This window comes from Giraffa tippelskirchi, chromosome 2, assembly GCF_054371585.1.
Source record: "Giraffa tippelskirchi isolate mGirTip1 chromosome 2, T2T-mGirTip1v1.2.pri, whole genome shotgun sequence".
NCBI classification, from domain to species: Eukaryota; Metazoa; Chordata; class Mammalia; order Artiodactyla; family Giraffidae; genus Giraffa; species Giraffa tippelskirchi.
This window is the reverse complement of record NC_137276.1, coordinates 92,502,090-92,526,801: the sequence shown is the minus strand read 5'-3', so window position 1 is coordinate 92,526,801 and position 24,712 is coordinate 92,502,090. Positions and strand designations below refer to the sequence as shown.

Genomic DNA, 24,712 nt, shown 5'->3' with positions numbered 1-24,712 from the left:
TCCTTGGGAGAAAAGTTATGACCAACCTAGATAGCATATTAAAAAGCAGAGACATTACTTTACCAACAAAGGTCCGTCTAGTCAAGGCTATGGTTTTTCCAGTGGTCATGTATGGATGTGAGAGTTGGACTATAAAGAAAGCTGAGCGCTGAAGAATTGATGCTTTTGAAGTGTGGTGTTGGAGAAGACTCTTGAGAGTCCCTTGGACTGCAAGGAGATCCAACCAGTCCATCCTAAAGGAGATCAGTCCTGGGTGTTCATTGGAAGGACTGATGTTGAAGCTGAAACTCCAATACTTTGGCCACCTCATGCGAAGAGTTGACTCATTTGAAAAGACTTTGATGCTGGGAAAGATTGAGGGCAGGAGGAGAAGGGGACAACGGAGGATGAGATGGTTGGATGGCATCACCGACTCAATGGACATGAGTTTGGGTCAACTCCGGGAGCTGATGATGGACAGGGAGGCCTGGCGTGCTGCAGTCCATGGGGTCGCAAAGAGTCGGACACAACTGAGCAACTGAACTGAACTGAAGTATTCTTTTATTGCATCCTACAAATTTTGATATTTGTATCTTTATTGTCATTCAACTCAAGCTATTTTCTAATTGCCCTCTTGATTTCTTCTTTGACCTATGGGTTATTTAGAAGAGTGCTGTTTAGTTTTCACATATTTGTTAAATTTTTGTATATTTTTCTTTGGTTGATTTCTAAGTAAATTCTGCTGTGGGTGGAAAACATACCAGTTTTATGGCCCAATTGATCAAAATTTATGATCAATTTTGGTAAGTCTTCCATGTGCACCTGAAAAGAATGTATTCTGCTATTATTGGAGGAAAATGTTCCATAAATGTCAGTTAGGTCAAGTTGGTCAGCAGTGTTGCTCAAGTGTTGTAATGTCTTCTATATCTTTACAAATTTTCTGTTAACTTGCTCTATCAATTATTGAGATAGAGATAATTGTGATTTTTAAAATATCAATATATCAGGAAATTTGGAAAGCTCAGCAGTGGCCACAGGACTGAAAAAGGTCAGTTTTCATTCCAATCCCAAAGAAGGACAATGTCAAAGAATGTTCATACTACCATACAATTGCGCTCATTTCATATGCTAGCAAGGTTATGCTCAAAATCCTTCAAGCTAGGCTTGAGCAGTGTGTGAACCAAGAACTTCCAGATGTACAAGCTGGGTTTCAAAGTGGCAGAGGAATCAGAGATCAAATTGCCAACATTCTTTGGATCATTAAAAAAGCAAGGAAGTTCCAGAAAAACATCTACTTCTGCTTCATTGACTATGAGGCACACAGCCTTTGACTGTGTGGATCACAACAAACTGGAAAATTCTTAAAAGACATGGGAGTACCAGACCACCTAATCTGTCTTGTGAGAAACCTATATGAGGGTCATGAAGGAACAGTTAGAACTGGACATGAAACAACTCACTGGTTTAAAATGGGAAAGGAGTACGACAAGGTTGTATATTGTCACCTTGTTCATTTAACTTATTTGCAGAGAACACCATGCAAAATGCCAGGCTGGATGAATCACAAGGTGGAATCAAGATTGCTGGAAGAAATATCAACAACCTTAGATATGCAGATGATACACTTTAATAGTAGAAAGTGAAGAGGAACTAAAGAGCCTCTTGATGAGGCTGAAAGAGGACAGTGAAAAAGATGACTTGAAACTCGACATTAATAATAGCCAAGATATGGGCATCTGGTCCCATCACTTTTATGGCAAACAGAAGGGAGAAAAGTGGAAACAGTGACAGATTTTTTTCTTTTGGGCTCCAAAATCACTGCAGACAGTGACTGCAGCCACGAAATTAAAAGACACTTGTTCCTTGGAAGGAAAGCTGTGACAAACCTAGACAGTGTATTAAGAAGCAGATACATCACTTTGCCAACAAAGTTTAACATAGTTAAAGCTATGGTTTTTCCAGTAGTTAGGTATGGATGTGAGAGCTGGATCATAAAGAAGGCTGAGCGCTGAAGAATCGATGCTTTCTAATTGTGGTGCTGGAGGACTTTTGACAGTCCCTTGGACTTCGAGGAGGTCATACCAGTCAATCCTGTAGGAAATCAACCCTGAATATTCATTGGAAACACTGATGCTGAAGCTGAAGCTCCAGTACTTCGGCCACCTGATACAAAGAGCTGATTCATTGGAAAAGCCCCCTGGGAAACATTGAAGGCAAAAGGAGAATAGAACAGCAGAGGATAAGATGGTTAGATAGTATCACCAACTCAATGAACATGAATTTGAGCAAACTCCAGGAGATAGTTGAGGACAGAGGAGCCTGGCCTGCTGCAGTCTATGAGATTGCAAAGAGTCGGACATGACTTAGAGACTGAACAACAACAACAAATATCTCCTTGCAGTTTAATCAGTTTTACTTCATGTATTTGAAGCACTGTTATTAGGTGCATGAACTTTTAGGGTTCTTAAGTCTCTTGAAGAATTGACCCTCATTATCATTATGAAATTCCTAGTAATATTTTTCTCTTATCTCTGGTCTTATTCCTGTCTCTGAAATCTAGCTTGACTAATATTAATATATCCACTCCAATCTTCTTTTGATTGATATTAGCATGATATATCTGTCTCTGTCCTTTTACTTTTAGCCTATCTATATTTTCTATCTAAATTCTTATAAACAGCGTATAGTTGAGATCTTATTTTTAAAAGATCTATTTGGACAATCTCTGTCTTTTAATTGTTGTTTATCTAGACAGCTATATTTAATATGCTTAACAATATGACTGGATTTTAACATACCATCATGCTATTTGTTTTCTTTGTCTCATGTGTTTTTTTGTTCAATTTAAACTATGTTTCTGCCTGTTTTTTGATTGAGTAATATTTATAATTCCATTTTTATCTCTTTCATTGTTCCATTAGCTATACTTGTATTTTTTTTTAGTGGTTGCTCTAATGATAACACTATTCATTTTAGTTTATCACAATTTACCTTCAAATAATATACTATTTCACTAATAGTTTAAGAATCTTACAACAGTTACATTTCCATTCCCTCTCATTCTTTGTTTTACTGTTATCATATATTTTACTATTATAAATGTTATAAATCCCCAAACATATTATCATTATATTTGTTTTAAGCAGTTAATATTTTCTTAAAAAGAAGGGAAAGTTTTTTATACTTATTCACACATTTACCATTTCTAGTCTTCTTCACTCCTTTGGCTGTATCCAAATTTCTCTCTAGTATCATTTTCCCTTTTTTAAAACATTTTATGTATTTGTGCCTCATTTTGTGCAGGGGTCATGCTAATCTCTCTTGTTCCAATTTCAGTATATGTGTTGCCAAAGACAACACTAGTATCATTTTCCTTTTATCTGAAGGACTTTCTTTATAGATTTCTTATAGTCCTGACCTACTTGGGATGACTTCTCTGAGTTTTAGTATGTGTAGTATGTTTGCCTTCATTTTTCAAGATTTTTTTTCCTGGGTATAGAATACTTGGCTGACAGTTAATACTTTCAAGATGTTGCTCCACTATCTTCTGCTTGCATTGTTTCTGAAAAGAAGTCTGCAGTTACTTTTATCTTTTTTCTTTTGAATGTAATTTGTCTTTTTCTTTAGCTGCTTTTAAGACTTTCTCTTTACTACTCTAGTGACCTACAACATCAACTCATAAAGACAGCTTAGCCCAAATTTAATATCCATGATCTTTGTATCATTCATCTGCTCTGGGGCTTTTTAGCCTCACTTTATCTCATGGGTTATTTTCTGGTGTGACTTCTGAAGTGAGCTGCATATTCACCTCAAGGATAGCTCCCCTCCATATTTCTACATCTGCAGGTCTAACACTCATTTTCCTTCTTCACCTCTATGAGTACTGACAGGCTGGTGCCCTGAAAGTAGAAGCACCATCTTCACAATCCTCCACCCGCACTCTGGCAAGTCCAGTTCTGGGCCAGCTGTAGAGCAAGTTGGAGGATGAGCAAACAGGCTCCAGGAGCACTTTGGAGAACAGATTTATGGCTCCTCACCTTTTATCATTGAATGTCCTGAGGATTTACAAAGGAGGAGCTCAGCGGATGAATGAGGAGGCAAGGGACTTGTGAGGGGGCCTGCTAGCAAAGTCAGCTTCATGGGTCTGCTTAATTAAATGTTTACTTGGAGTGGCTTATGCATATGCATTTATGTTGGGGTAAGATTTGGTGATGGAGACCATGGGGCACTAACCACTGCTTGCCTCCTGGCACTATGCAACCTTGGTAGCACCTGGGTCTAGCCTCACCTTCAGATTAGCTGATCCAGGGTCAAGAGATATCATGCCTTTTGTGTGTAATGAGTCTTTACCTAGCTCTGCTGCTTAAGCCTACCTCAAAAGGCAGTATCAGAGGATTTGACTTCAAGGCAGAAACTCAAATGCTGGTTTGGGTGCAGGAACCCTGCTGGTTCCCCATCTCATGAACCACACCTCCCCCTGACCAGGATTCCTCTAACAGTGGTCTATAGGGCTGACAGAACAATACAATTACTTAAAGCTGACTGTCAGATTTTACTTTCTGCTCTGACCACACTAAACATGACAACAGGAACTGACTACAGAATTTGTAGGGACCCAGTGCAAATAGAAACTCATGGGCCCTTGTTCAAATATTATTAAGAATTTCAAGAGGATGACAGAGCACTAAACCAAGTGAGGAGCCCTTCTGAGCACAGGGTCCTGTGCAGCTGCTGGCCGTGTGTGCCAGGGTTATAAATACAACTTAACAATGTGCACCAGGACCAGGAATTCCTTTTGCGTGTTTTTTTTTAGTTCTGACACGAAATACTTGGATCTCTTTGTTCTCTTTTTTAAACTATAAATATTAAGAACTACTGAAAATTAGAACATTTTCTTGGTATATTTGAATCATACTTCATGGTTATTTTCAAGCACACTGCCTACTTTCACATCCCTGCGTCACAATTTAATCTCAGGCAAGTTAAATATCTTCTCTGTATTTCAGGCCCTCATTTGTAAAATAGGGGACAATAACGATGTCTAACTAAAAAGATTGTTGTAGGGTAAATGAGATCATATATGAGGTGCTAAATATAGTGCCTAAGGCTCCAACTAGCACCTCTATATAAAGAGCCCCTTTGGGTAGATGAATTAAAAGGCACTTCCTCTCACCAATGAGTCAGAGGAAGTTATCTCTTCCAGGTCTATGCTTCATGCCCAGGACTTGGCAAACAGACCTTGGCTGGCTTTCAGCCCCACTCATACCCTTGGAAGGCCCCTTTGTGCCAAGCACAAGTGCTTAAACATGTGGGTGGCCATGGTCACATCTGATGCATAGTGAATGCTCCATAAAACCATAGCTCTTGTGAGGCCTGTGTAGCATAGTGGTTAAATCCATGGCCTCTGGAATCAGACCTAGATATAGAATTGTTGAGTTGTAAAGTTTGTCTTCAACACCTTCCATTCTCCTTTGGTGCTTCCCCTTTCTCCGTTTCCTCCTTGAAGCATCCCAGCTCTCCCTCATCTTCTCTGAAAGAATTGGACATAGTCAGGCAGTTTAGGAAGCCAAAGCCTGTCAAGTCCTGATTAGGCAAACTGTTTCCTTGGGAGTGAGATCTTCAAGAGGCAGAGTCTGGCAGGACCATTCAGCCCTGGCTTTGAATTCTGGCTCCTCAATCAATAGAAAATGTGTACAGGAAGCAAGAGAATGGCCTTGAATTCACTACTGACCCTAACTGAAATTTCATATCCCCAGCACATGGTAAAGGCTTAAAATTGTTTTATTGATAGTTATGATAATTTCTTTCAGAGCACAGGCCATGGGTTGTTTTTATTTTATTTATTTACTTATTTGTTTGTTTTTGGCTGCCCTGGGTCTTCCTTCCTGCTTTCTCTAGTTACAGCAAGTGGGAACTACTCTCTGGTTGCAGCGTGTGGGCTTCTCACCATGGTGGCTTCTATTGTGGCAGAGCCCAGGCTCAGTAGTTGTAGCACACAGGCGTAGTTGCTCCATGGCAATGTGGAATCTTCCTGGACCAGGGGTCAAACCTGTGTCCCCTGCATTGGCAGCTGAAGGGGATTCCTAATCACCAGAACACCAGGGAAGTCTCAAGACCATGTGTTAAATTGCTTTTAGTCCCTGCAATGTCAGGCACTTAATGTGCACTTAGTAACTATGCACCCAGAATTAATAGCATCATTGGTATTGCATTTTGCAAGATGCTTTCATAAAAATGGCGTCATTCTATTTTTCCACAACCTTGTGAAATAGGCAGACTCACTCTTTTGAGGCCAAATTTACAGATGAGGAAGGTAAGACCCAAGACGGCATGTGGCCTGCCCACGATCACAGGGTTGACAAAAGGTAAAAACTGACTCAGAACCCAGGACTTCAGAACCTAGGACCTCACCCAGATTCCATGCCCACTTACAATGCCAGAGATTCCCTAAGTCCACTTGGCAGGACAAGGCCAGGAAATGAATGAAGTTTCAATGATCCTCAAAGAGACTAGAAAAATAAAGATAGGTAGAGTGTTCATTTTTCATAAAGCTAAACTTACTTCATTTAAGAAGCTAACCTTGGGGGCTGCCCTGGTGGTCCAGTGGTTAGAAATCCACCTTGCAATGCTGCGGATATAGGTTCAGTCCCTGGTGGGGGCGCTAAGGTCCCACATGCTACACAGCAGCTAAACCCACGCGCTGCAACTACTGAGCCCATGTGCTCTGGAGCCCATGTTCCACAACTAGAGAGCCCACATGCTGCACTACTGAACCCATGCACCACAACTAAAGTCTGTGTACCTCAATGGAAGACCCTGCCTGCCGCAACTAAGACCAAACACAACCAAATAAATAAACGTCTTTAAAAACTCAATTTAAAAATAGAATATCCTTTATTTTGAGACTGTACTCTTCCTAATTTTATATAGAAATATATGTTCTTTTATAGTGTTACTAGGTGAAAGTTATTAGACATACCAAAAGTTGCCAAACTGATGCTTGTCTGTCTCCCCACCCCCTAGTTATCTGACATTTTACTGGTGTGTAAAATCTAAAAGACTGAGAAGCACTGTGGAATAACATGCCATATCTTTTGAATAAATAAATGCATGGAATATTTAAGGCAACTAAAATCCTTATCGTACCAGCTTACTTAGGAGAGACACCCAAACTAGAGAGATTAAATTGGGGGGAAAACTGTATTCAGGATGTCTCCAGTTTCAAATGGGGTCAGTGCCGCATCTTTGGGAGGGAGAGGAGGGAGTGGTGGAGAGGACCTTAAAAAAAAAAAGAAAAAAGAGCATACTCCAAAATAACTGGATTGCGTTTCTTTGCGTAACCATGCTTGGTACAACATCATTTTATTTTGTCCCTTTCTCTGGTCAGCCTGATCAAATACTCTGCCCACTTAAAGGAGATTGACCTTGGAAACAATGTCCTGGGAGAAAAGGCTGCCGTTGACCTACTTGAAGCACTGAGAGCCAGAAAGACAGGTAGGTGTTTTCAGTTTGTGTTCCCCTTCACCTGTCCACATCCACTCCTTCCCAAATGCTGCCCTACTCACAACTTGCTCCACTTTTTCCACTGAGTAACTGGCTGGAGCTAAGTGATGACCAGGATCACTGTCAGAGGCTGGCCACCGTTGTGTGGCCAGTGATTTGCATTAAGTTCAAGGGCTCTTCGGAGAAGGCAATGGCATCCCACTCCAGTACTCTTGCCTGGAAAATCCCATGGATGGAGGAGCCTGGTAGGCTACAGTCCATGGGGTCGCTAAGAGTCGGACACGACAGAGCGACTTCACTTTCACTTTTCCCTTTCATGCACTGGAGAAGGAAATGGCAACCCACTCCAGTGTTCTTGCCTGGAGAATCCCAGGGACGGTGGAGCCTGTATGGGCTGCCGTCTATGGGGTCGCACAGAGTCGGACACGACTGAAGCGACTTAGCAGCAGCAGCAGCAGCAAGGGCTCTTAGGATGTGATATGTAGTCTTTGATCTAGGTGATAAATGTTGTTGAAACGAAATTTTCTCTATTGCTCTTTCTTTTCTCCTGTGCTCTTGAAAAGTGAAAGTGTTAGTCACTCAGTCATGTCTGACTCTTTGCGACCCCATGTACTGTAGCCCATCAGGCTCCTTTGTCCATGAATTCTCCAGACAAGAATACCAAAGTGGGTTGCCATTCCCTTCTCCAGGGGATCTTCCCCAGGGGATCAAACCTGGGTCTCCCGCATTGCAGACAGATTCTTTACCATCTGAGTCACCAGAGAAGCCCTGTACTCTTATCTTCACCTCTTCTCTGAGGACTTGTCTCCTGTTCTCTATTCTTTCTCCCAACCTGACCTGCAAAGATTTCTCCAGGTATCAACTGGAAAACTAAAGTAACAGCCCTCATAAGATTCTGATATGCTTACTGGATCATCAAAGAATGGCTCAAGTGTGATAGGTACAGAGAGAGCATTAAGGGTATTTTTTGATCTTGTAATTCTTTTGTAATCCAGAGCCAGACATTGTGGAGAGTGAAGTCAAGTGGGCCTTAGGAAGCACTGCTGCTAATAAAGCTAGTGGATGCGATGAAAGTCCAGCAGAGCTCTTCAAAACCCTAATGGATGATGTCATCAAGGTGTTGTATTCATTATGTTAGCAAGTCTGGAAGACCCAGCAGTGGCCCCAGGACTGGAAAAGGTCAATCCTCATCCCAATTCCCAAGAAGGGTAGTACTAAAGAATGTTCTAACCATCAGACAATTGCACTCATCTCCCATGCTAGTAAGGTCATGCTTAAAATCTTGCATGCTAGGCTTCAGCATTATGCAAACCAAGAAATTCCAGATGTCCAAGCAAGGTTTAGAAAAGGCAGAGGACCAGAGATCAAATTGCCAACATTCGCTGCATCATAGAGAAAGCTAGGGAATTCCAGAAAAACATCTACATCTCTTTCATTGACTACGCTTCAAAGCCTTTAACTGTGTGGATCATAATAAACTGTGGAAAACTCTAAAATAGAGACAGGAATACCAGACTGCCTCACCCGTCTCCTGAGAAACCTGTATGGGGGTCAAGAAGCAACAGTTAGAACCCTGTATGGAACAACTGACTGGTTCAAGATTGAGAAACGAGTATGACAGAGCTGTCTGCTGTCACCCTGTGTATTTAACCTATGTGCTGAGCACATCATGAGAAATGCCGGGCTGGATGAGTTACAAGCTAGTATCAAGATAGACAGGAGAAACATCAACAACTTCAGATATGCGGATGATACCACTCTAATGGCAGAAAGTGAGGAGGAACTAAAGAGCCCTTGATGAGGGTGAAGGAGGAGAATGAAAGAGCCAGCTTAAAACTAAATAATAAAAAACAACTAAGCCCCATTACTTCATGGCAAATAGAGGGAGAAAAGGTGGAAGTAGTGACAGATTTCCTCTTCTTGGGCTCTAAAATCACTGCAGATGGTAACTGCAGCCATGAAATCAGAAGACATTTGCTTCTTGGCAGGAAAGCTATGAAAAACCTAGACAATGTTTTGAAAAGCAGAGACATTACTCTGCTTACAAAGGTCTGCATAGTCAAGGCTATGGTCTTCCCAGTGGTCACGTACAGTTGTGAGAGATGGACCATAAAGAAGGTAAAATACCAAAGAATTGACACCTTTGAACTATGGTGCTGGAGAAGACTCCTGAGGGCTCCTTGGATAGCAAGGAGATCAAACCACTCAGTCTTAAGGGAAATCAACCCTGAATACTCATTGGAATAACTGATGCTGAAGCTGAAACTCCAGTATTTTGGTCATCTGATGCAAACAGCTGATTCATTGGAAAAGTCCCTGATGCTGGGAAAGTTTGAGGGCAAAAGGAGAAGAGGGCATCAGATGATGAGATGGCTGGATGGCATCACCAATGCAATGGACATGAACTTAAGCAAACTTTGGGAGATGGTGAGGGACAGGGAGGCCTGGTGGGCTGCAGTCCATAGAGTTGCAAAGAGTCGGACACAACTGGGCCACTGAGCAACAACAACAATCCTTTGAAAGTGAGAGGATCACATGTGGAAACAGCTGTTTAGTATTGGCCACACCTGTCCTCTCCTTCACAATATACATGTCCAGAAATAATGATAGCCACTCTTACTGCTGGTGGAAAAATGAGGAAAGGTCATTTTATTTTATTTTTAAATTTTATTTATTTATTTATTTATTTTGTAACACCAAAACATTCTGTACTGGGGTATAGCCTATTAGCAATGTTGTGATAGTTTCAGATGAACAGTGAAGGGACTCAGCCATACATGTATGTGCGTCCATTCTCCCCCAAATCCCCCTCCCATCCAGGCTGGCACATAACATTGAACAGAGTTCCATGTGCTATACAGTAGGTTTTTATTGGTTATCCATTTTAAAAATAGCAGTGTGTACAAAGAAAGGTCCTTTTCAATAAAGCTCAATGAAAGACAGCATAGGAACACATTTGAAAATCCAAACTCAATGTTAATAAAACACGGGACACATCTTGGTACACTATCTGGTAGATTATGTGGAGAGAATGAAATGATATAGCATCCAGTCTTCTATCATTTCTACAATAAAAGTCTTAGAGACATGACATAATTTCACTGCAGTTTGTTTTAACACTGGCAGCTTTAGAGAGAATTATAATATTACTGTTAATTTCACTGGCACTTTTTTTTCCCACTGTCATTTTTAAACTGAAATTACTGTATTGCCATTTAACAGCCAATCAGATGATTCCAGGATTTTAAGATCATCTCTCTATTTTTAGAGAAACAGAACAGCTACTTCCTAGTCCATTTAAGTTGAATTTAAACTAAACAGATTTATTCTGTTAAAATTAATTTAAATTTAACTTTAATTTAGGCTCAATAAACAGAAGGCAGGTTAATGATTTCATTTGGTTTTTCTTGGCACTGTAGCAACTTTCTCATTACACACTGCACCAGAAGACATTATTAGGCTGCAGTGGGTGCTAATGATGGGTGGTCTCAGATGGTTTGATGGAAAATAATTATCACTGAGTATGTATTTGGAGCTGCAAAACATAGCGCTTGCTTGGTAAATGGTTCAATTTGCATAAGTAGGAAGATGATCATGAAATACCTGCCTGAAAATATTCATTTAAAAAGCATTAAAATGTCCTTTCTAGTTCAAGAAATCAGCTACCAAATGTGGTAGCACATGAGTAGTTTGAATGCATTCATATTTTGAACCAAATAATTACGAGATATTTCTGCTGGAGCAGTTCAATCAGATTTGTTAGTTTGAATACCAGAAAAGACTCTTCAAACCAAGGTTACTTGGTTGGATTCTACAGGGAAAATATCTTGCCATTTAGCCCTAATATGACATCATTTTAAACATTAAAAGCAATTAGTAATACCACTGGTTAGAGCACTAATGTTCTTCTGATTGCTTCTGTGTTCTTATCATTAATAAGTTATTAAGCTAATTTTTAATTCTAATTCTCCTTCTCTCATGAAATCCAAATGAATAGCCTAAGGCTATTTATTTGCCAGCCAAGGAGTTCTTAATGACCTATTTTAACGATGGAATACACACAATAACGATGTTTCCTCAGAAACATCAACTTCATGTGTTTAAAAAAAAAATTTAACAGAAAGACAAGTCTCTATCCACATCTTACAGCACTGTTTTTTGACTAATTTTTTTTAAAAAGAACCAGAATACTTCAGGATCACTTTGTTTATTTATTCATACTTATTTCTTTCACATACATTTACTAAATGCCTTTTGTGTGCCAGGCCCTATTCTAAATGCTGATAATTGAGCAATGAATTCCTGCCTTCATAGGGCTTACTTCCTAGTGGAGAATGACAGTAAATCAGCTACTTCAAAAAGAAGGAAAATATATATGATTGTGTATCATATGGAAATTATACTTCAAGGAAAAATAAAGCAAGAAAAGGAGATAGTGTGTATATGTCAGGGGCTGGAGGCTGCCAGGGAAAAGGGACATTTGAATAAAGACTCAATGGAGGAAGGGAGCACACCATGTAAATATCTGTGAGATGCACATTCCAGGTAAATGAATAGCAAGCACAATGGTCATAAAGCAGGAGCCTACCTGGTGTGTTCCAGTGCCAGTAAGGCAGCCAGCAGGGCTGGAATGGGGTGAGAGAGAACCAGAAGGTAATAAGGTAAAAATTCCAAGAAGTGTAGAGGGCAGAGGGCCTTCTAGACAATTATGAGAACTTTAGTTTTTAACTCTATTGAGATGGAAAAGCACCTGAGAATTTTAAGCTGAGTTGTGACCTGATCTGACCCACACTTTAACAGGATCATTCCAGCTCTAAATTGAAACAGATTCGGGGGGAGGCAAGGGTAGAAGCAGAAAGAACACTTAGGTAGTTTTCTCTGGAAAAATGAAACAGCCTTTCAGCAGACCCAGGACACCCAGCAATGAGCTTGAGGTGAGAAGCTAGAAATAGGAGGAGTAAGGAAAATCCTACACATTGAACATCTGGGATTCAGCCTTTCTCTTCACCCAAGTTATCTTTGTCTGCCTTGCTTCCAGAAGGCTGATAGTCATGTAGAAGACTGGGGTATTCTTTGAAAAACTGAATAGCCCCAGAGAAAGGAATTCCAGATGCTGACAGCTGGCCACTCCCTCACCATTCAAAGAAGCCCTGCACATACACAGGAGCTTCTCTTCAGCCTTTAGATGCCTCTTGCTTCACTGTGAACAGAAATCTCAGAATCTCCAGAGACATGAAGCAATTCTCCAACACAGAAAACCATGCCTGAAACAAAGAGAATAAAAGAGCCCTGAAGATATAGAGACTATGTGAAAAACTTTAAAAAGAAATAAGTTATAACACCCTCAGTGAAACGGAAGATCATGCATCTATAAAACAAGAACAGGATGCTATGAAAAAAGATTAGAAAAAAATTAGATTCTCAGAAAGTGAAAATAAAAACTTCAAACAAATTGTTGAAAAATGAAGTCAAGAAAGTCTTCAAAAGTAGAGCAAAAGATAGGGAGATGAAAAATTGGTGAGAAAATATGAGCAAGAGGATCAGTCTAAGAGCACCAGTAGCTAACTCATAATTTCAGAAAGAAAAGAAAGAAGTGAGGGAAGGGAATTATCAAAGGAATAAACCAAGAACTTTCCCAGAACCAAGGTACATAAAGCTGCATATTGAAAGAGCCCACTGAGTGCTCAGCACAGTGCATGACAATCATGGCTTTCAGAATGCTAGGAATAAAAGGTAGATCCTAACAACATATGGGGCTTCCCTGCTAGCTCAGATGGTAAAGCATCTGCCTGCAGTGTAGGAGACCCAGGTTCGATCCCTGGGTCGGGAAGATCCCCTGGAGAAGGGAATGGCAACCCACTTCAGTATCTTTGCCTAGACAACTCCATGGACAGACCATGGGGTCACAAAGAGTTGGACACGACTGAGTGATTAGCATACACAACAGTACATAAAAAGAAAAAGAAAGATTGCACATTAAGGACTGGGAGTCAGGAAAATCATAGACTTCATACCTGAAAACTAGAGGCAAAGGAGCTCTGCCATGACAATTCTGTGAGAACTCTACACATTCCCAACTCCTAACCAAGTGTGAGTGGAAGCTAGAGATGTTTGTACCTTGAAAGGACTCAAACTCTCTACCTCCTCTGTATCCATTCTCAGAAAGCTTCCAGAGAATATACTTGAGAAAAGTGAGGGAATAAATCACATAGACAAAGAATACAGAATCCAGAAATCAGAAGAACTGTAGAAAAGGGAGTCTCAGATGATGGTTGAGGTCAGAAAAATGGAGGACTTTAAAAAGGGGGAATACTGCATTAAAAACTGAATTAACAGGAGACTGGAAATAAGTTTAAGTATTTTGAAAGAAATAATGATAGCTATGTGAGAAATAAAAGAAATTAAGGGGACTATTTCAAATAGATATTTAATTGTTTAGTTATATGTATGCATTATTTTGATTGAAATATTTTTAGAGAATTGAACAGAGCATAGCTTTCTCACCATGCCAGTCACCATTATATAATTCCATCTCAGTATCTAATACTATCTTAAGTCATCTCAGCTTCTGCTAAGGACTTGGAGCTTTGAAGAATGGGTAAAACTTTAGAAGGAGAAGAAATTGATGACCGAAAGTATGTTCAGGGAACATCACAGTCTTTTGTGGGTTTTGGTGCTACACCAACACTCTGAGGCTTCAGGCTGGCCCCCAAACCATACTGATGGCCCCATTTCAAATGGTCTCCAACCCCCAAAACTCCTTTCAGCCAGAGCCATGAGTCCCACACTCTTCCTGCCTTTCTCAGTGATCAAGACTTTGGACCTGGTTTTCCTATTGAAGACCTTGTCTTCCTCTACTTTGGACCTATCCTGTTTCTTTCTTTTAAACTCTGAGCTTTGTTTCTCTCCTTGACTATGACTCACACCTACTGAGACGATGCTTGGCTGTGTGGAAAAGAACCAGCTACAGTGGTTTACTACAGTAGAGGAAGACTGGGGAGGTAACAGACACTCCAGCAGGTCATTCATGTCCCAGGTTCCCTCTCTTTCTTCACCGTTAACCTCAGCAAGGTTATCCTCATCGTTGATCCTCAAGGTTTAACCTCATGGTTGCAAAGTGGCTGCTTCACCTGTAGCCTCCCATTTCTATCCCACACCAGAAGTAGGAAGGGACAAGGAGTAATTGTGGACACCTATAGGAGGAAAATCTCTGAAATTCCCAGGGTAGTTCTGCTTATGTCTAGTTGGTGAGAAGTATGTCACATGCCCACCCTTAATGCCAAGGAGGACTGGAAAATAGATTTTTTTATAGCTGGGCACATTGTTACACTTAAAAAAAAAATGAGTTATTTTAGAAGAGGAGAAAAGAGATCAAGCAGGGAGTTGACTGTCTTTGCCTCAAACTCTTTTAGGTTGCTATAGATCAGTCAGCCAGTCCTTTGTACCAGTCCTTTGTCAAAGGCCGTTGAAGCCAGTGACCCCTTCAGAGTGGCCCAAGTGAGAAACCAGGCTCTTTATGAGACATTCAGCATGGCCCCTTGAGTCAACTAGCAGACTTGCATCTGTATAACCTGCTGCTCTATGAGGGAACATAGACCTGGGCCAAAAGTGGACCCAAGAAAGGACTTCCCTGGTGGTCCAGTGGTTAAGAATCTACCTTCCAATACAGGGAACTCAGGTTGGATCCCTGGTTGGGGAACTAAGATCCCACATCCCACAGTGCAACTAAGACCCCATGACACAACTAGAGGGTCTGTGCACTCCAACAAAAAATCCCACTTGGCCCAAGGAAGACCCCGCAAGGCACAACTAAGACTCAACACAGCAAAATTAATTATTAATTAATCTTTTAATTAATTAAATTTTAAATTGACTTAATTTTTAAATTACTTAGTTTAAAATTCTTAATTAAATCAATTAATTTAATTAAAAAATTGACCTAGGATATACAAGGGGCTACTGCACACCCTCCCAGTATAGGCATGCCCCTGGAAGATGATTACCTTAGATTTTGTCCTGGACAAACCCCACTGTGGAGCATCAGAGCAGACCCCCACCACATTAACACACACCCTGATTTTCTGTATGAGCCATGGGATGAAAGGACCCCCTAGCACACCAAATACTGATAACCATCCATCACCAGGGGAAATCATCGAGCTAGGATACTGACTCCTTTCTCTCCCAGGCACATTTTTACCACCCAGACCCTCAGTGACCCAGGTTCTGGCCCTTTCCACGTCCTGAAATTATAAACCATATTGTCTTACAGCTCCAAGCCCCTTGCCCTCCACCACCCTTTACTGTACCCAGCCTGACCTCATCCCACACTTTTACAGCCATCTTCAAGTTTCAACCTCAGTTCAAATCCAGGTGCTTACTTGTGTGCCATGCAGCCATGCTAAGTCACTTCAGTTGTGTCCAACTCTTTGTGACCCTGTGGACTGTAGCCTGCCAGGCTCCTCTATCCATGGGGATTTTCCAGGCAAGAATACTGGAGTGGGTTGCCGTGTCCTCCTCCAGGGAATCATCCTGACCCAAGAATAGAATCCTTGTCTCTTATGTCTCCTGCATTGGCAGGTGGGTTCTTTACCACTAGTGCCACCTGGGAAGCCCCTTGTTACTTGTACTTCTGACCATCTGACTATAAATCAGAGTCTCTCACTAGCCCCTCCTTAGGTTCAATTAGGATACAGGAAATCAGTTTACTCACTAATTGTCAGTTTATTGCAAAGGACATTAAAGGCTATGGATCAACAACCAGCTGAAGATGTACACAGGGTCAGGTCCCAAAGGAGCTTCTGTCCTCCTGGTGTCTGGAAGCCAGCACAGAAACACATGGAAGCATTCTGTTTCCCCAACTTGGACACTCTCTGAACCTCATCCTATGGTTCTTATGAAGGCTTCATCACATAGGCATGGTTGGTTAAATCATGGGCCATTGGTGGCCATTAACCAATGGCCAATCATTGGCCATTAACCGCCAACCTCTTCTCCCCTCCCTGGAAATCAGAGACTGAAAGTTTCAAACCTCCATTCCAGGTTGGTTCCCTTGGCAAGCAGTCCCACTCTTTAGGGAATTTCTGAAAGTCACTTTATTAACATAGTCCCAGCCCATGGTAAGAAGGGGCTTGTTATGAATAAAAAGACATTAATTTCACCTTGATGGCTTTGAAGGGTTTTCAGGACTTGAGACCAAATATAATACAAGCTAGTCCCATTATTCTTATCTCTCAGGAAATCCCAAGGGTTGTGGGAGCTGTGAGCCAGGAACCATGGACAAATACCACAAGGAATGTATATTTCTCATATATATTTGGTCACCTGAATGACCAAATGTATTTCTTATAAATCATAATGTGTGCGTGCTAAGTCACTTCAGTCATGTCAGACTCTCTGCTACCCTGTGGACTGCAGCCTGCCAGGGTCCTCTGTCCATGGGGTTCTCCAGGCAAAAATACTTGAGTGGGTTGCCACTCAAAGATCTAGGGTATCTTTCTGACCCAGGGACTGAACCCACATCTCTTAAGTCTACCTGCACTGGCAGGCAGGTTCTTTACCACTAGTGCCACCAATATCACAGATCTATATAGGAAAATCAGTGAGAAATCTTGGTTTTCAGTTATATGAAACCAATTCAAACTGATTTCATTACCAAAAAAATTTTATTGGCTCATATAATGGAAAGTCTGGGGTTGGTTCTAGCTAAATTTCCCTTAGAGTCAGGGATTCAAATGATGCCATCTACTCCCACCTCCTGTAAGTCCTGCTTCTAGGTTGACTTTATTCTTAGGCAGGTTTTTTCTGCACAGTGGCAAGTAGGGCAGCACTAGCCAGGAGTTTACATTCTGCCTGTCTAATCTTAAGAAAGATCCTTTCTCTTCACATTCATTGGACCACCACAAGTTACATGTACACCCATTGACCGGTCACTGCCAGGGAGAAGAAATGCATGAATTGGCCAGGTCTGAGTTATATACCCACCCCTGGAGGGCAGGGGAGTGGAACCCCAAAGGAAACTCAATGTTCTGTTCCACCAAGAAGCCACAGTGGAGGCTTGACAAGCACAAATAAGAGATATCTGCTAAAGATGCAGAATCAGTAATGTTATCAGAGCTGATGAACTAAAAGATAAGAACTTTGCTTTTGGATGATTAATCTGGAACCTGCGTCCAGGATGGATTTGGGATTGTGGAAGTGTGAGGTTAGGAGGACTAATTAGAAGGCAACTAGAATGATCCAGGTAAAGGATATGACAGTGGAATAGAAAAAGAAAAGACTAGTACAAGAAGTTATTACAGAAATTAATATGATCACTCACATCAAGGAGATATAAGGAAAAGGTATTAGGTAAAAGGAAAGTTGCCCAGTTAACAAAATGTGGGAGAATGCTCTGCTCAGAATGCTAAGACCCAGTCCATCAAATGGAATTGTGAGATAGCCTACCCATCACTACTATGTTCTTCCTCCTCTCAGGTAAACTGCCAGTCTTGAAAATTACAGTCACTCCCCAGATCTCTTCAGACACCTTCAGATCTATTTGGAAAAACAGCAAGAAATCTAGTATTACTCATAAAAAGAAGAAAAAGGTATGCTCTTGGCTATCTATGCCTGTGAGTAGCAGCCACCAGGGGGCACTGTATGGAGCTGGGTACTCTGTTGGGGTAGATGATGCCTGGAGTAGCACATGGGCTTGATGAGAGGATGAGCACTGGGGTTCGAAGTCGCACTCCCCTAAACCATCATTCCACTCTGATGGATGATGACTGTACCAAGGGACAAGCAGGAAGAGAACAGCACAGTTCTCTCAAAGTTTAGTGCAGACTCTGCCACCTCTCTTTGAACTTTCCCCACCAACCCCAATACACACACACACACACACATTCTGGTTCCCATTAGCCTACTGTGGGTCTGAAACGGTGAACTTATCTAAATTCTTTATGAAGCTGTGCTGTGTTGCCTCTTTTTGTCATTGTTCAGTCACTAAGTCGTGTCTGACTCTGCGACCCCATGGACTGCAGCACACCAGACCTCCCTGTCCTTCACCATCTCCCAGAGTTTGCTCAGACTCAGGCCCATTGAGTCGATGATGTCATCCAACCATCTCATCTTCTGTCACCCCCTCTCCTCCTGCCTTCAATGTTTCCCAACATCAGGATCTTTTCCAGTGAGTTGACTCTTCACATCAGATGGCCAAAGTATTGGGGCTTCAGCTTCAACATCAGTCCTTCCAACAAATATTCAGGGTTATTTCCTTTAGGACTGACTGGTTTGATCACCTTGCTGTCCAAGGGACTCTCAAGAGTCTTCTCCAGCACCACAGTTCAAAAGCACCAATTCTTCAGTGTTCAGCATTCTGCCTCTTAGGGCGGGTGATGATTTACATATGCTTCCTTTCTATTGTGTGAAGTTGAACTTCCTTTTTCTTTTTTTCTATTTATGATTTCCTGTTCATTTTTTCACAGGCTAAAAACTGAATATGAATGCCATATATCCATATGGATTCTATCTATTTCCATGGACAACTAGATGTGCCTGGAAAAATATTGCTTGTACCATAATCATATTTTTCACTGTAACCAAGCCCCTTTCAAGTTCTAAAATTTGATAAGACTCTTTCATGAAAGTTCAGAAGAGTGTTAGTCTTATCATGCTTGTCATTTTCTAACATGTGGGTTTCACAAACAGGTCTTAGTAAAAATAAGTGGAATTCTTCTCTGGGGCTCTTGTGCATGTGAAGTTTATAATCTGAAGGAAATCATGATCTTTATCTAGAAAAGAAAAAACTTCTTTCATAAATGTATCTATTGTTGGGGACAACAGGAATTTGGGAAATAATAACCACTTTCTGAAAGACAACATCTCTAAAAATAGGGATCTTACCCCAAATGAGGAAACCTCCGCTTATTGCAACCTGTACCCACATTAAAGTTTCAGACAGCTCCATGGGAAATGGAAGAGGTGTCATGGATCAATATATTGATGATAAATTGGATTTGTTAAATTGTACGTGTTGCAGGGATAAAAAGCATAGATTGGGCAATTAAGATGAAATAAGAATTCTCTGTGGAAACCTGCAGCTTTTCAGGTGACCTTGGGCAGGTCAGTTAACCTCACTGTGCCTCAGTTTCTCCTTACATAAGATACAGAGAAGAAGAGCACATACTCATTTGGTGAGCATTGAATGAGGTGACACATGTCAAGTATTTTAAGATAATACCTGTTTCATTGTACACTTTCAAAAATTAATATTAATGACTGGTATTATTGCTGATGTTAGAATTGAGTGATTCCAGTTATTTCACTTACAGCAGCTACACAAGAAAAATAGAAAAAAAAAAAGGCTAAAGATCTCTTCATTTAGCACTTAGAAACTGCCATTGATTCTATGTATAATGTAACAAGTTCTGGTATGTTCTGGGCAAAAAACTAATTGTGGAGGTTAAGGATGGTTATGGTAAATTACGTCCTTTCTTGAGGATCTTAGCACCTTGCAAGGAAGTCAAGATCCTCATACATTAAAAGTAAACATTAGGGCATGAGTTGAAATAGTCAGGGTAAGCAAGCCTATGGAATAGTGACATCAACTTAACAAATCTCCAGAACTTATATATCCAATGTGTAAAATGTGTGAGGCTTCCTGATAAATTGTTTCTGCTCAAAAAAAAAAGAGAACTTTTTAAAGATTTGCCATTGCCATCCACTGGATGGGAGTGTAAAATCTGTGTGTTCATTTAGGTGTATTTTGACAATGTCTATCAAAATGAAAAAAAAAACCATAGCCTTGACTTAGGCATGCATATGTATTTCCTTGCATGTGTCTGAGAGTATATCTATCTATAGAGTATCTAGCTATCTATCTATAGATATATCTATCTGAGAGTACATCTATCTATCTATAGATATACTCTCAGACACATGCAAGGAAATATGTATTAAGATGTTCACAGCAGTACTATTAATTATACATTGGAAACAACTAAATGTCTCTCAACTGGTTCTCAGAGACATAAATCACAGGAAGTGTATATAGTGGAATACTGTGCACTCATTAGGAAGAACAACATGGATATGGAGGCGCTTATGTGGAGAGATGCACTAGTCATACTATTAAACAAAAAGGAGCATCCTGGAGAATAGTGAATGTGAAAATTTCACATTAAAATGAACTAATATAATATGAGTTGGCAATTTCATCTCTGGGTTTATATATCCAAAAAAATTGAAAGCAAGATCACAAAGAGATAACTGTACACCTATGTTCATAAAGTATTATTCATAATAATCAAATGATAGAAGCAACCCATGTATCCACTGATGGATGAATAGATAAGCAAAATGTGGTAAATACATACAATGGAATAGTATTCAGTTTTAAAAAGGAAGGAAATTCTGACACATGCTACAGCATGGATGAACCTGGAGGACTTTATGCTGTGTATGCCAGTTACAAAAAGACAAACACTGTATAATTCCAATTATGTGAAGTACCTAGGTTACTCAAACTCAGAAACAGAAAGGAAAATGGTGGGTACCAGAGGGACAAGGGGGAAATGCAGAGTTGTTTAATGGGTATGGAATACAGTTTCAGTTTGGGAAGATGAAAAAGTTCTAGAGATTGGTTGATAACAATGTGAGTGTACTTAATGCTACTGAACTATATACACTAAAAATGGTTAGGATGGGGGTTTCCCTAGTGGCTCAGGGGAGAAAGAATCCACCTGCCAATGAAAGAGACATTGGTTCGATCCCTGATCCAGGAAGATCCCACATGCCGTGAAGCAACTAAGCCCATGCACCACAACTACTGAACCTATGTTCTAGAGCCCAGGAGTCACAACTACTGAAGTCCTCGTGCCCTAGAGTCTGTGCTCCACAGCAAGAGAAGCCACTGCAACGAGAAGCCCATGCACTGCAACTAGAATAGCCCCCACTTGCAATGAAGACCCAGCACAGCCAAAAATAAATAAATAAATAAAATTTAAATCTTTAGGATGGTAAACTCTATGTTATATGTATTTCACCACAATTCAAGTTTTTAAATGAGTTGACGTGTTACATGTCTGCTAGTATATATGTAGCAGTTTCTGAAGAGTCTATTAACAGTACTTGCTTTTTTTCCCATTGGATAGTCAATTTACTATTTTAAGGTTTTTATCATTTATGAGCTGTCAATTTAAAAAAAAAACCTTACAATTGTTTGATGAACATCAGTAACAGCACTTTGGGGTTGTTATATGACCTGGTGCCAAAAGAGAGGAAGAAACACAATAAGTGCCAAGTGTCATGATTTTTCTGGGAGGAATGAATAGTGGCTAAGAATGGTCACTAAGGACAACAAGATGAGTGAGTTTTTCCTCAGTGCAGAAGCAATGTAGCTGGAGCAGGTAGAGAAAAGTTCTGACTAATTTCAGAGATGTTAAAATGTGAGCGGGGAAAAAAAGACAGTCCTCTGTGTGTTTGGATGCCTGAGCTAACTAATCTGATGGGGGTCTCAGTGAGGAGTGCTTAGGAAATGACACTGGAGAAGTGGATTGGTGCTATATTGTGGCAGGTTTTAAGGGACCAACTGGCGCATTTAGATTTTGCTGTAATGATAATGCAGAGCCGTGGAACATTTTGAGCAGGAGAGTGCTGGGTGGAAAAGGAGTATAGGAAAATTAAACAGGCACTTTAGATTGAATGCTACAGTGGTAAGCAAAGATAGGAAGGAAGTCAGGACACAATAATCCAGGGGCAGGGAGTTGAGGTTCAGACTCAACAACAACAGGTACCACTCCTTCTTAATCATTCTCTGGCCTTTCATCTCAGGTCCCTCTTTTTCTCTTTCAAACCGCCCAGTTCCCACCAACTGGAGCATTTTTATCCTCTTCTGGTTCCAGTCGTCTTTTTTTTTTATATTAACTATCTAGCATTTATAGTCAGTTATAGTCAGATATGTGGTAGCTTAAAGTGAATGAACTGGAGAAGGCAATGGCACCCCACTCCAGTACTCTTGCCTGGAAAATCCCATGGACAGAGGAGCCTGGTAGGCTGCAGTCCATGGGGTCGTGAAGAGTCAGACACGACTGAGCGACTTCACTTTCACTTTTCACTTTCATGCATTGGAGAAGGAAATGGAAACCCACTCCAGTGTTCTTGCCTGGAGAATCCCAGGGATGGGGGAGCCTGGTGGGCTGCCGTCTATGGGGTCGCACAGAATCGGACATGACTGAAGCGACTTAGCAGCAGCAGCAGCAATGTTAATGAAACATGTTCTGGATGGTTCATCTGGGTTTGTTTACAGACATTTTTGTCTGGCTCACGAAGTTACTGTGGTCAGATTTACATCTGCTACCACTACTGCTCTGTCTGTTTGCTTTCTCCATTTACTTCCTGGCCTCCAAGGCCTCCCATCTACCCCACGCCCCCCTCCCCAGTTCAAACTTCATCTCTTCTATGAGGCTTTCCCTCACTCCATCTGTCTTTAGGAATGTTTCTGTCTCTTACAGCACTTGATGCACCACTCAACAAACAGCACATATTACCATCTGGCCAAATGTGGCCCTGTGTCCATATTTGTATTCTTACACAATTAATGCATCCTTGTCTCCTCTGCCAGATTTCTGGAGTTTGGTTAGCCTCGACCCAGACACAAGGCCTGACACCAGGAGATGAGGGAATGATGAGGCCCCATAAAGAGGTGGGAAGCTGAGTCCTAATCCTGACACAGCAGGTGTCCACCACTAGGTGGTAGTGGTGACCAAACATCTTCTGATCTCTGTGCCTCAGCTTTGGTATCTTTTAAATGGAGACGTTACCTGCTTTGCTTGGGAAAACATAATAACATGACCCTGGGCTAGTAATAGAAGAACCCTGGTTTCCACTGTCACCTTCTCAGAATAGCAGAATTAGTTTTCTGAATTACCATAAATTACTTTTATAAATATAGCAGAATTACTATAAATTACTTTTGGGGACTTCATTATTCCTACATATAAAAAGTTAAACTAGATTTAAGTTGCTCAGAGTGTGGTCTCCAGGGTTCCTGGAATCCTTTCAAGGGACCAACAAGGTCAAAGTATTTACATAACAGTATTCATAGCTATGAGCTTCCCTGGTAGCTCAGCTGGTAAACAATCCGCCTGCAATGCAGGAAACCCCGGTTCGATTCCTGGGTTGGGAAGATCCTCTGGAGAAGGGAATGGCTACCCACTCCAGTATTCTTGCCTGGAGAATCCTATGGACAGAGAAGCCTGGCAGGCTATAGTCCATGGGATCTGCAAAGAGTTGGACACGACTGAGCGACTAAGCACAGCACAGCTAGTCGTAGCTATTCCTCTTCATTCTCGCTTGTGAGTGTACAATATTGATATTCTAAGGATAACTTGGGAGAAGGCAATGGCACCCCACTCCAAGACTCTTGCCTGGAAAATCCCATGGACGGAGGAGCCTGGTAGGCTACAGTCCATGGGGTCCCTAAGAGTCAGACACGACTGAGCGACTTCACTTTCACTTTTCCCTTTCATGCACTGGAGAAGAAAATGGCAACCCACTCCAGTATTCTTGCCTGGAGAATCCCAGGGACGGCGGAGCCTGATGGGCTGCCGTCTATGGGGTCGCACAGAGTAGGACACGACTGAAGCGACTTAGCAGCAAGGATAACTTGTAATGGATTTCTTACTGTTTTGAAATGAATTAATGTATTTAAATTTTTTCCTGTTTTCTTAACAAGGAAATACATATGTATAAGCGTGTATATGTACACATCCATCCTACACAAACAAAAGTTCTTACATGTCCTTAAGTAATTTTTAGGTGTAAAGGGGTCCCGAGACCAAAAAATTTGAGAACCGCTTAATCAGATTCCTAGCTCGTCATTCATTCACTCAACAAATAACTGTACCTCCCGAAGCTGCATTTCTTCACGAAGGCGATGATCAAGAAATAGTCCCCGCTCCCAGGGCGTTTACATTTGAGAAGGGCGAGGCAAACGAATATATCAACAAGACAACTTCTAAAAGCGGTGTCATGAAGACATAAAGCAGGACACGTGTTTCCTGCGCAGTGGAACCCTCCACCGCGCAGGGTCGGCCCGTGGTCCCTCAGCCAGCTGAGCTGGCCGGGCGTTGGGGACGAGAGTCCCGGGAACCAGGACACCGGGAAACTGCTGTTGCCAGCGTACGGTGACGTCACTGGGTCGCGCCAGCCAATCGCTGGCGCCCCACCCCGTCCTAGACCCCCGCGGCGG

General features: G+C 41.3%; 1 protein-coding gene, 1 long non-coding RNA gene and 1 pseudogene across 5 annotated transcripts in view; 1 reads left to right on the top strand and 2 right to left on the bottom strand.

The window, feature by feature from the left end:
* LOC145538127 (uncharacterized) overlaps positions 1–20,663 on the top strand; it is a 54,491-nt gene extending 33,828 nt beyond the window's left edge. Inside the window, exons 9-11 of one of the 2 annotated variants that reach the window (XM_081569638.1) lie at positions 7,367–7,473; positions 17,959–18,071; positions 18,639–20,663. In XM_081569638.1, coding sequence (XP_081425764.1) covers positions 7,367–7,473; positions 17,959–18,071; positions 18,639–18,653 — 235 coding nt within the window. In that variant the 3' untranslated portion in view covers positions 18,654–20,663. The remainder of the gene's footprint in view (positions 1–7,366; positions 7,474–17,958; positions 18,072–18,638) is intronic. The other variant, XM_081569639.1, reaches the window with a different exon arrangement.
* LOC145538131 (uncharacterized) overlaps positions 1–24,630 on the bottom strand; it is a 68,778-nt gene extending 44,148 nt beyond the window's left edge. For all 3 annotated transcript variants that reach the window (XR_014076654.1, XR_014076653.1, XR_014076652.1), the window contains exons 1-2: positions 24,368–24,630; positions 17,929–18,018 (exon numbers count right to left, since the gene is read on the bottom strand). This is a non-coding gene — a long non-coding RNA (uncharacterized LOC145538131). The remainder of the gene's footprint in view (positions 1–17,928; positions 18,019–24,367) is intronic.
* On the bottom strand, positions 3,246–3,339 carry LOC145540015 (U6 spliceosomal RNA; annotated as a pseudogene).
* Positions 24,631–24,712: the final 82 nt, after the last annotated feature.